The 12,356-nt window shown below is 49.2% G+C and overlaps 1 protein-coding gene across 6 annotated transcripts in view; it reads right to left on the bottom strand.

The window, feature by feature from the left end:
• Positions 1 to 397: 397 nt before the first annotated feature.
• Positions 398 to 12,356, bottom strand: part of haus3 (HAUS augmin-like complex, subunit 3) — a 52,530-nt gene continuing 40,571 nt past the window's right edge. For all 6 annotated transcript variants that reach the window (XM_072515668.1, XM_072515665.1, XM_072515670.1 and 3 more), the window contains exons 4-5: positions 9,004 to 9,229; positions 398 to 1,145 (exon numbers count right to left, since the gene is read on the bottom strand). In XM_072515668.1, coding sequence (XP_072371769.1) covers positions 912 to 1,145; positions 9,004 to 9,229 — 460 coding nt within the window. In that variant the 3' untranslated portion in view covers positions 398 to 911. The remainder of the gene's footprint in view (positions 1,146 to 9,003; positions 9,230 to 12,356) is intronic.

Genomic DNA, 12,356 nt, shown 5'->3' on the forward strand with positions numbered 1-12,356 from the left:
AATAAACAACAAGTAATTATGACAATACCATTTGCAGTTTATAGTGAAGATGTTTACAATTGAACAAAGTAAAGTGGCACTTCAACTCATAACACTCATGGATACTCATAACACTCATGGATTCAAAGGTGATGAGTTCAAGCCTCACACTTCAATGAACCACCGAGGGAATTCTGAATTGTCAGAGTCACTATCTTTCAAATGAGTCATTAAACCAAGGACCGCTTGCTTACAACATGAACAGGAGTGCCTTAGTACTAAACACACCAGCAGCAGAGACTTTCCATTATAATGCCCAACACGGAAATCTAAACCTACACCAACAGAATGGATTAAATGGTCATTTATATATTAATTGTGTGCAAATCAACTGCAATATTTGCCTCCAAACAGCAAGTACGCACTTCAGTAATTTATTGGTTGTGAAATGGTTTTGGGACATCGAGATGCAAAAGGGGCAATACAATTGTCAATTTTGCTGCAACACAGTAACCACCAGCAAAAATGGATTAGAGAATACAGGAACCTCAAATATTTAATTGTTAACCATTAAAAATAAATATCACTGATAAATGCAAAGTGAGAGGATGTGCAAACATTCAAATGACCACAAAAAAACATGTCTATTGCTGCATTTTAATTGAACCAAATTAAAAACAAAGTATAGGTCTCTTGGTGGAGAGAGCCTGGAAAATTCTATACATACAAAATAATGTAAAATAGTGCTAGATGAATATTTTATTAAGAGCATAAAATGCTCAAATGCGATTCACATTTCTCTTCCATCATAAATCTAGAATTTTCTTTTTCCTATTTCCGAATGTTGCTGCACAATTATCCACAGATGTTCATGTTAGAGAAGACATTTAACCATGTTTCACCAGTGAGGATTTCGGCTTGTAGGTTACACATCAGCTCTCCGATCCAATGTTCTGTGCCCTAATCCTCCGCTCCAAATTCTCTACAATCTCCTTCAATTTGTCAGGATCTTGGAAGAAATAAACATAAAGAACTCTCTCGCCTTGACGATTCAAGTTGCTTGCCAAAATTTGCCGTTTGGACTTGATGTCATCAGCTATATTCCCAATGATTTGCGGCAGTCTCTGCAATTGGCATTCCAATTTTTGAAGAGGTTCAGACAGTTCCTTCGAAATAAACAAGCAAATTATCAAACTTTAGATCGGTACCAGTGAACACTAGTGAAATCACTTTTTAAAAAAAGATACTTGAAATAGATATTTATAGCAGTGATATGAATCGTTAGTCCCTCAACATTGTGGTTCATTTATTCGAAAATGTGGTTAGAACATAGAACATAACAGCGCAGTACAGGCCCTTCGGCCCTCGATGTTGCGCCGACCTGTGAAACCACTCTAAAGCCCATCTACACTATTCCCTTATCGTGCATATGTCTATCCAATGACCATTTGAATGCCCTTAGTGTTGGCGAGTCGAGACTTCCTGTTGCGGCTATGCGGAGCTAAGCCGCACGATTCGGCAGCTCCCGCTATTACGGACTTTCGGGCTCGCTGGAGGAGACCGAACGGAATTTTTTTCGAAGACAACCCGTGGGGAAGGGAAGAGAGAGGTCCCCCTCCAACTTTTATGGACCGGACCAGAAGTGCAACGGCCAAAAAAGCGGCATTGGAGCAGCGGGAGAAGCGAGGGGAAAAAAACAAAATGTCGGCGGCCGGGGACAAAGCAGAGTGTGGGCCGGAGCTGCAGGAGCTCATCAAGCGCTGCTTTGAGGAGCTGCGCAAGGAGATGCTGGCGCCTATGCTTTCGGCAATTGAAGGACCAGGTATCACCCAGAAGGCCCACGAGGTAAAGATCCAGGAGGTACAGAAAAGAGTCAGTGAGAATGAGGACGAGCTCTTGGGCCTGGCGGTGAGAGTGGTGCAGCACGAGGCGCTACACAAGAGGTGGGCGGGAAGACCTGGAGAACAGGTCGAGGAGAAAGAATCTGCAGATCCTGGGTCTCCCTGAAGGAGTGGAGGGGGCCGAGGCCAGGGCATACGCGAGCACGATTCTCGGGGCGATGATGGGCGCGGAGGCCCCTTCGAGGTCGCTGGAGTTGGACGGGGCACACCGGGTGCTGGCGAGGAAGCCCAAGGCAAATGAGCCGCCATGGGCGATGGTGGTGAGGTTTCACCGGTTCACGGACATAGAGAGGGTCCTGAAATGGGCCAAGAGGGAGCGGAGCAGTAAGTGGGACAATGCAGAGATCCGAATATACCCGGACTGGAGCACGGAGGTTGCAAAGCGGAGAGCGGGTTTCAACCAGGCCAAAGCGGTGCTGCACCGGAAAGGAGTGAAATTCGGAATGCTGCAGCCAGTGCGACTGTGGGTCGCGTGGCAGCGTGGGAAATAGGGGGAGTCAAAGGTGGAAGGGGAGCCACGGTTCGGAGTGCGATGAAAATAAACGAGGTATTTAAGGCCTTCTATGAAGAGCTGTACAGATCCCAGCCCCCAGCGGGGGAAGAGGGGATGAGACGATTCCTAGACCAACTGAGATTCCCGAGGGTGGAGGAGCAAGAGTTGGCTGGTTTGGGGGCACCAATTGGGTTGGAGGAGCTGAGCAAGGGTTTGGGGAGTATGCAGGCGGGGAAGGCCCTGGGACCGGACGGGTTCCCGTTGGAGTTCTACAGGAAGTACGTAGACCTGTTGGCCCCGCAACTAGTGAGGACCTTTAATGAGGCAAGAGAGGAGGGGACCCTGGCCCCGACAATGTCGGAAGCGACAATTTCTTTGATCCTAAATCGGGACAAGGACCCACTGCAATGTACAGGCCGATCTCGCTCCTCAATGTGGATGCAAAGTTGCTGGCAAAAGTGCTGGCCACGAGGATCGAGGACTGTGTCCCGGGGGTGATCCATGAAGACCAGACGGGATTCGTAAAGGGCAGGTAATTAAACACTAGATAGTGGCAGCTATGGACGCGGAGAAGGCCTTTGACCGAGTAGAGTGGGAGTACCTCTGGGAGGTGCTGCGTAGGTTTGGGTTCGGGGTAGGGTTTATCAGTTGGGTTAAGCTCCTTTAGAGCCCCGGTGGCGAGTGTGGTGACGAACCGGCGGAGGTCGGAGTACCTTCGACTGTGCCGAGGGACGAAGCAGGGGTGCCCCCTGTCCCCACTGTTGTTTGCATTGGCGATCGAACCATTGGCCATGTCATTGAGGGAGTCTAATAAATGAAGGGGGGTGGTCCGAGAGGGAGAAGAGCATCGGGTGTCGCTATATGCGGATGACCTGTTGCTGTACGTGGCGGATCCAATGGAGGGGATGGTGGAGGTCATGCAGACTCTAAGGGAGTTTGGGGAGTTTTCGGGCTATAAGCTCAATGTAGGGAAGAGTGAGCTCTTTGTATTACAAGCAGGGGACCAAGAAAGAGGGATAGGGGACCTACCGCTGAGGAGGGCGGAGGGGAGCTTTCGGTATCTGGGGATCCAGATTGCCAGTAGTTGGGGGGCCCTACATAAACTGAATCTGACGAGGTTGGTGGAGCAAATGGAGGAGGACTTCAAAAGATGGGACATGTTACCGCTCTCGCTGGCGGGTAGAGTGCAGTCGGTCAAAATGTTGGTCCTTCCGAGGTTTCTGTTTGTGTTTCAGTGCCTTCCCATCGTGAACACCAAGGCCTTTTTTTAAAGAGAGTAGGTAGGAGTATTATGGGGTTTGTGTGGGCGAATAAGACCCCGAGGGTAAGGAGGGGGTTCCTGGAACGCAGTAGGGACCGAGGAGGGTTGGTGCTGCCAAACCTAGGGAGCTACTACTGGGCAGCAAATGTGGCGATGATCCGCAAGTGGGTTATGGAGGGAGAGGGGGCGGCATGGAAGAGGATGGAGATGTCGTCCTGTAAAGGAATGAGCCTGGGGGCGTTGGTGACGGCACCGCTGCCGCTCTCGCCGACAAAGTATACCACGGGCCCGGTGGTGGCGGCAACGTTAAGGATCTGGGGCCAGTGGAGATTGCACAGGGGTGCAATGGGAGCATCGGTGTGGTCCCCGATCAGGGGTAACCACCGGTTTGTCCCGGGGAAGATGGACGGGGGGTTCCAGAGCTGGCATCGGGCGGGGATTAGAAGAATGGGGGGGCCTGTTCATTGACGGGACGTTTGCGAGCCATGGGGCACTGGAGGAGAAGTTAGAGTTATCCCCGGGAAATGCCTTTAGATATATGCAGGTGAGGGCTTTTGTGAGGCGACAGGTCAGGGAATTCCCGTTGCTCCCGGCACAAGAAATTCAAGACAGGGTGATCTCGGGTGTATGGGTCGGGGAGGGCAAGGTGTCGGCAATACACCAGGAGATGAAAGAAGAGGGGGAAGCGCTGGTCGAAGAGTTGAAGGGTAAATGGGAGGAGGAGCTGGGGGAGGAGATCGAGGAAGGTCTGTGGGCTGATGCCCTAGGTAGGGTTAATTCCTCCTCCTCGTGTGCCAGGCTCAGCCTGATACAATTTAAGGTGGTCCACAGAGCGCACTTGACGGGGGCAAGGTTGAGTAGGTTCTTTGGGGTAGAGGACAGACGTGGAAGGTGCTCAGGGAGCCCGGTGAACCATGTCCATATGTTTTGGTCATGCCCGGCACTGGAGGGGTTCTGGAGAGGAGTGGTGGGAGCAATATCTCAGATGGTGAAAGTCCGGGTCAAGCCAAGCTGGGGGCTAGCAATATTTGGAGTAGTGGACGAACCGGGAGTGCAGGAGGCGAAAGAGGCCGGCATTTTGGCCTTTGCGTCCCTAGTAGCCTGGCGAAGGATTTTACTAATGTGGAAGGAGGCGAAGGCCCCCAGCGTGGAGGCCTGGATAAACGATATGGCTGGGTTCATTAAGCTGGAGAGGATTAAATTTGCCTTGAGAGGGTCTGTGCAGGGGTTCTACAGGCGGTGGCAACCGTTCCTAGACTATCTCGGGGAGCGTTAGAGGAAGGTCGGTCAGCAGCAGCAGCAACCTGGGGGGGGGGGGGGGGGGGGACCACTGCCTGGGAGGGTGGATGAGCAAGAGATAACATGAAGGCTTGGGGAAACTGGCACGTATGGGAGAGAGCCAGTGTACAAAGTTATGTAAACATATCATTTTGCCATGCATATATCTTGCTCTGTGCGACTTCTCGTTATTTTGTTACGGGGGGGTGTGGGGTTATTGTTTGTAAGGGATAAAAATTGTGAGAAAAAAAACTTTATTTATTTTTTTTTTTTTTAAGTGTTGGCGAGTCCACTACTGTTAGAGGCCGGGCATGCCTTGCCCTTACTACTCTCCGAGTAAAGAACCTACCTCTGACATCTGTCTTATATCTATCTCCCCTCAATTTAAAGCTATGTCCCCTCGTGCTAGACATCACCATCAGAGGAAGAAGGCTCTCACTGTCCTCCCTATCAAATCCTCTGATCATCTTGTATGCCTCAATTAAGTCACCACTTAACCTTCTTCTCTCTAACGAAAACAGCCTCAAGTCCCTCAGCCTTTCCTCACAAGATCTTCCCTCCATACCAGGCAACATTCTGGTAAATCTCCTCTGCACCCTTTCCAATGCTTCCACATCCTTCCTATAATGCGGCGCCCAAAATTGCACGCAATACTTCAAATGCGGCCGCACCAGAGTTTTGTACAGCTGCAACATGACCTCATGGCTCCGAAACTCAATCCCTCTACCAATAAAAGCTAACACACCATACGCCTTCTTAACAACCCTCTCAACCTGGGTGGCAACTTTCAGAGATCTATGTACATGGACACCGAGATCTCTCTGCTCATCCACACTGCCAAGAATCTTACCATTATCCCAGTACTCTGTCTTCCTGTTATTCCTTCCAAAACGAATCACCTCACACTTTTCTGCATTAAACTCCATTTGCCACCTCTCAGCCCAGCGCTGCAGCTTATCTATGTCCCTCTGTAACTTGTAACATCCGTCCGCACTGTCCACAACTCCACCGACTTTAGTGTCATCTGCAAATTTACTCGCCCATCCTTCTACGCCCTCCTCCAGGTCATTTATAAAAATGACAAACAGCAGTGGCCTCAAAACAGATCCTTGTGGTACACCACTAGTAACTGGACTCCAGTCTGAACATTTCCTATCAACCACCACCCTTTTAGAACATAGAACAGTACAGCACAGAACAGGCCCTTCGGCCCTCGATGTTGTGCCGAGCTTTGTCCGAAACCAAGATCAAGCTATCCCACTCCCTGTCATTCTGGTGTGCTCCATGTGCCTATCCAATAACCGCAACATTTTGGCAACGGTTGGTATCATGAACCGTACAGGCATGGGAGGGCCGAAGGGCCTGTGCTCGGTTCTCTGTTCCTCCGGGTGGCTCCGGTTTCCTCCCACTGTCCAAAGGTATGTAGGTTAGGTGGATTGGCTGTGCCAAACTTGCCCCATAGTGTCTAAAGGGTTTGGGGGATAGGGCCTAGGGACAGTGCTCTTTGAAGGTTGGTGCAGACCCCGATGGGCTGAATGGCCTCCTCCTGCACTGTAGGAATTCTATGAAAGGGTGATGTTTACTCAGGAGAGGGTGGGCGTCTGTTTAATAGGTTTGTCTTCTTCCAGCTAGCCAATTTCTGATCCAAACTGCTAAATCACCCTGAATCCCATGTCTCCGTATTCTCTGCAGTCGCCTACCATGGGGAACCTTATCAAACACGTTACTGAAATCCATATACACCACATCAACTGCTCTACCCTCATCCACCTGCTTGGTCACCTTCTCAAAGAACTCAATAAGGTTTGTGAGGCACAACCTACCCTTCACAAAACCGTGTTGACTATCTCTAATCAAATTATTCCTTTCCAGATGATTATACATCCTATCTCTTATAAACCTTTCCAAGATTTTGCCCACAACAGAAGTAAGGCTCACTGGTCTATAGTTACCAGGGTTGTCTCTACTCCCCTTCTTGAACAAGGGGACAACATTTGCTATCCTCCAGTCTTCTGGCACTATTCCTGTAGACAAAGATGACTTAAAGATCAAAGCCAAAGGCTCAGTAATCTTCTCCCTAGCTTCCCAGAGAATCCTAGGATAAATCCCATCCGGCCCAGGAGACTTATCTATTTTCACACTTTCCAGAATTGCTAACACCTCCTCCTTATGAACCTCAAGCCCTTCTAGTCTAGTAGCCTGAATCTCAGTATTCTCCTCGACAACATTGTCTTTTTCCTGTGTGAATACGGATGTAAAATATTCATTTAGCACCTCTATCTCCTCGGACTCCAAGCACAACTTCCCACTACTGTCCTTGACTGGCCCTACTCTTACCCTCGTCATTCGTTTATTCCTGACATATCTATAGAAAGCTTTAGTATTCTTTATGGGTGCATTTTCTTGCTCAGGGAGAAGAATGAAAAATGAGCATGAGGATAGAGCACTACTTGAATAAAAGAGAAATCCCGCAGATGTCACAGCCCTGAAATAAAAACCAGAAGTGCAGAAACATCTCAGATCCGACAGCATCTGTCGCGAGGCCAATACGACTCTTCAGAACTGATTGAGGTAGAAACATGTTGGGATTTATGCTTTTAAAATGGACGGAGGGTCAGGTATAAAAACAGAATAGAGTAGATGGGAAGGGAGATTCAATGATAAACATGTCATGAGACAAAAGGGTAATCGTGCAGAGTAAGTGTTAATAATAGAATAAAGCGGGCAGCACGGTGGCGCAGTGATTAGCCCTGCTGCCTCACAGCTCCAAGGTCCCTGGTTTGATCCCAGCCCTGGGTCACTGTCCGTGTGGAGTTTGTACATTCTCCCAGTGTTTGTGTGGGTTTTGCCTCCACAACACAAAGATGTGTAGGTTAGGTGGATTGGCCACGCTAAATTGCCCCTTAATTGGAAAAAAATAATTGGGTACACTAAATTTACTTAAAAAAAGAAAAAAATATAATAGAATAAAGCAGAATGCTTTATTTTTTTTACAGCTAAGCAGCATAAAATCCCATCATCACAGTTCTACCTCTCCATTTCAGAACTCGTATTGGACTCAAAACATTACCTGCCTTTCTCTCTCCACAGATGCTGCCAGACCTGCTGCTGAGTTTTTATTTTGCGCACTATTAGGCCAGATAGCTGAACTGTGGTTAGTATTCTTTATGAACAGAAATCTCAACCCTGGAAAAGCACCTTGTGGTCACCAGGCATGGCCTAGTTTTAGTCCCAATTAAATTGGATATCTTGAATTAAAGAATTGGACACTACATATCAAACTGCAGTCAAACCTCAGGCAGGCTGGCAAGAATTTATACTTAACCAAAGTCAAATACACAACACAGACAAATTGCCAGAACATGTCTGGACCTGCCCTGTTGATCACACATCAGGAGATCATCGATTCTATTGATATGCAGATTTGTTTGGGTTTGCCCAGATTGAGCCAGACGTTTTGGCACCCAGAGTTCCTGCCGTTACCTTATATGGCCACAGGATATGTGCAAGCAACACCATCAGAGTTGGACACCTGGGGACAGGCCCCGATGTCCTGTCAAACAGTCATCATTTAATCTTTTGGGTGTTAGGACCCCCTCCCAAGACCTCATTGGCTGAAAGCCAGAGGAGTTTCTGGGAAAACACGGGGAGGTGTACAAGGGGACTGGTTTAGCACAGGGCTAAATCGCTGGCTTTGAAAGCCGACCAAGGCAAGCCAGCAGCACGATTCAATTCCCGTACCAGCCCCCCCGAACAGGCGCCAGAATGTGGCGACTAGGGGCTTTACACAGTAACTTCATTTGAAGCCTACTTGTGACAATAAGCGATATTCATTTCATTTCATTTTTAGTCTACAGAATCAAAGTTGATGTATTCTTGCAACTCACCTGACAGTTTTTATGAAACTTATTTCAAACCTAGCGATCCATTATTAGACTAAAAACTTTTTTGAATAATGATTTGTATCAAGTAATTGTCTCCACCATTTTGCTACATTTAGCCAATTCCATCATCTCACCCACCTCTCCCATGTCAATCAAAGCAATACACGTTTAATACAGTATTATGAAATAGATTACAGACAAAATTACCTCATGATGAAGCAGAAGTTTGTTGGACCCAGAATACATAACATTTCGAAATCTCTCAATGTCAGATTCTAGTGCAGACCAGAGGCATGATTGCTCACGCTGGGTTGTTCCCAATTGGTCCTTTGATGAAATAACTTCCTGCTGTAGATTTCTGGCTTCCTGTTCCAGACCATTGTAAGTTCTGAACAGTTGCTGTTTGTCGTCTGCATCAAAAATCTGACAGAGTCTGAAACAAATGGACAAAAATGTTTTTTTAAATTAAAGTACTACATTTAGATGGGAGCAGAAAAATAAAACCACCTATTAATGCTGCAACAAAGGAGCTCCCACCGGTGGCTACTATTTGCAGCGCTTTCGGGGGTTTCCCCAATTATTATCGGCCTTTGGGGCCGTCCCGGGCATCAAGCGGGGCCGGTTCGAAAACCGGCGAGGAACTCTGCGCGGGTGTCGGCTGGCTGGTGCTGAGGCGTCGGGCCCAGCGCGCGCGGAGATCGGAGCAGCCAAACGGAGGTCGAGGCGGCAGGCCCGAAGCCAGGGCACTATGTAGGTGAGATGTCCCACATCGGGTGGCTCCCACCTAGAATGTTGTAAGAAGACTGAAGTCCTGTCCCAGGGAAATTCTGGAGGAATACAAAAAAGAGAAAGAAGTTTTAAAGAAATTTGGTGAAAGATTTTTTTTGAAGGAAGAAATTTTTTGTTTCTCTATAAAAAAAATTGAAGGAATGAAGGGTGAAAAAAAAAAAAAGGAAAAATAATAAGTCGTTAAAAGGATGCGAAAAGCAGCGTCGAGGAAGGAAAGAAATGCGGGCTCGCCGTTCAATGAGAGGGCCAGCAAAAGTGCTGACAAGATGGCAGATGCCAGACTGCATGGTGGGGCCGCACTACTTACGGTGGAGAAAATGACCGAGGTAATGGCGGTGGAGCAGGAAAAGCAGTTTGCGAGGCACATGGAGGCTCTGAGGAAGGAGATGACGGTCGCATTGAAGTCATTGGTGGAGGAGGCAATCGCCCCAGTGAGGGTAACTGTGGCAAAGACATCGGCCAAGGTGAGAGAGCAGGGCGAGAAGATGAAGGAAGTGGAGGAGGCAGTGTCGCAGCACAGCGACCAGTTCACCTCGATGGGGGACGAGCTGCAGAGGGTGGTGGTCAACAGAGGACGCTGAGCAAAGCTCGAGGACTTGGAGAACTGCTCGAGGCGGCACAATCTGAGAATTGTGGGCTTGCCCGAAGGGACAGAGGGCCCAAGGGCAACAGAGTACTTCACTAAGAAGTTGGCGGAGTTGATGGGGGAGGGTGAGAACCCCTCCCGGTACGAGCTGGACCGAGCTCATCGGTCATTAAGGCCGAAGCCCAAAGTGAACGAGCTGTCAAGAGCAGTAATTATCTGCTTCCATAAGTACTGCAGGAAGGAGGTGGTGTTAAGCTGGGTGAAGCAGAAGCGCAAGTTGCAGTGGGATGGTGCTGGAGTTCGGATCTACCAGGACTTGACGGTGGAGTTGGCAAAAAGACGAGCGGCGTTCGGGCGAGTGAAGGCGGCACTGTACAAAAAGGAGGTGCGATTTGGTATGGTATACCCGGCGAAGCTGAGGGTGACGCATGATGCCAAAGACATTTTTTTCGAGACAGCGGAGGTGGCTGAGGCGTTCCTGAGGGCAGAAGGCTTGGGACAGACGTGAGGAGCGGAGGTGGAAGAGAGACTGTGGTTGGGGAGCTAGAAAATGTATAAATGCTATAACTTTCTTTTTACTGACGTGTATTGTAATTTACTTCTCTTTGCATTGTTAGAGAGTTCAAGTTATTGGTTGGGTTGATTGGCATTGTGTTGCGACGGTTATATCTTTTAGTGAATTGTATGGGTTGGAATGTTGTTTTTGTTTTTTCTGCGGTCATTGGAGCCTGGTAAGCAGGTTTTGATGGGCCTACGAGGTGAGCGGTGGGGGGTTGGGGGGTGATTGATGCTGGGAGATGTTTTTTCAAGAGAAAATGTAGGGGGGGGGGGGGGGGGGGGGGGGGGGGGGGGAGGGATTCAATGTTAACAATGGAAAGGGGCAGGTCAGGCTCATGGGTTTTGACAGGGGCGCTGAAGGGGAGGTTAGTGGTGCTGTTAAGTGTATACAGTCCCGATTGGGACGATGTGGGATTCGGAAAGGTGGTGTTTGGGGCCATCCCCGACTTGGACACACACAAACTGATAGTGGGGGGGGGGCGCTGGAGCTTGGTGCAGGAGCCACGGTTGGACAGGTCACGGCCGCGCTCGCTGGTCCCATCAGGGGGTGGGGGGGGGGGACGACGGACGAAGGTGTTGGCTGGGCTAAAGGTGGAAATGGGAGGTGTGGACCCTTGGAGGTTTCTGCACCCGAGGGAACGGGAGTACTCGTTTTTGTCAGCAGTCCATCAGGACTCGCGGATCGACTTTTTCGTGGTGGGGAATGCTTTGCTGGCTGGGGTTAAGGGGTCGGAATACTCGGCAATTGCAGTGTCAGATCATGCTCCGCATTGGGTGGCTATGGTACTGGAGAAGGGGATAGCGCAGAGGCCGGGATGGAAATTAGAGGTGGGACTTTTGGGGGAACCAAGGGTTCTGTGATAAAATTGAAACGGTAATTGAGGAATATGTAGGTTCCAACTGTACGGGTGAGGTGTCAAAGGCAGTTGTCTGGGAGGCTCTAAAAGCGGAGGTGAGGGTGGATAAAAAGGAGAGGTTGGAGTGGCAGAGGGTAATAGATGAGATGTTGGAGGGAGATAGGAGTTATGCAGAAGATGAGGACCCAGCGAAGCTGGAAAAGAGGAAGGAACGACAGGCGAGCTTTGACCGACTATCTATCAGGAAGGCGGTGCGCCATCCGAGACGAGCAAGGGGTGCAGTTAACGAACATGGAGATAAGTTAGCTGGTCATTTCCGGAGGGAGGCGGTAAGGGAAATTGTTCGGTTGAGGGATAGGGCAGGGAAGTTGGTGGTGGCTCCGGATCCGATTAACAAGGTTTTTGAGGAATTTTATGAGAGGTTGTACAGGTCAGAACCACCTGGGGGAGACCGTGAGATGCAGGAATTTCTAGATGGGTTGGAGTACCCGAGGTTAGGGGAGGGGGACAGGGCTACATTAGAAGGAGCGATAGTGGAGCAGGAGATAAAGGATTGGATTGGGAGGATGCAGTCGGGGAAGGTGGCAGGGCCGGATGGGTTTCCAGTGGAATATTATAAAAAATGTAAGGATAAGCTGGCACCCCTGATGGTGGGGATGTTTGAAGAGGCAATAGGGAGAGGGGTGTTGCCACAAACTTTGGGGCAGGCATCAATTTCCCCGTTGCTAAAAAAAGATAAGGATCCGACGGAGTGTGGGTCGTATAGGTCC

The sequence above is a fragment of the Scyliorhinus torazame genome, chromosome 9 (assembly GCF_047496885.1).
Source record: "Scyliorhinus torazame isolate Kashiwa2021f chromosome 9, sScyTor2.1, whole genome shotgun sequence".
Taxonomy (NCBI): Eukaryota; Metazoa; Chordata; class Chondrichthyes; order Carcharhiniformes; family Scyliorhinidae; genus Scyliorhinus; species Scyliorhinus torazame.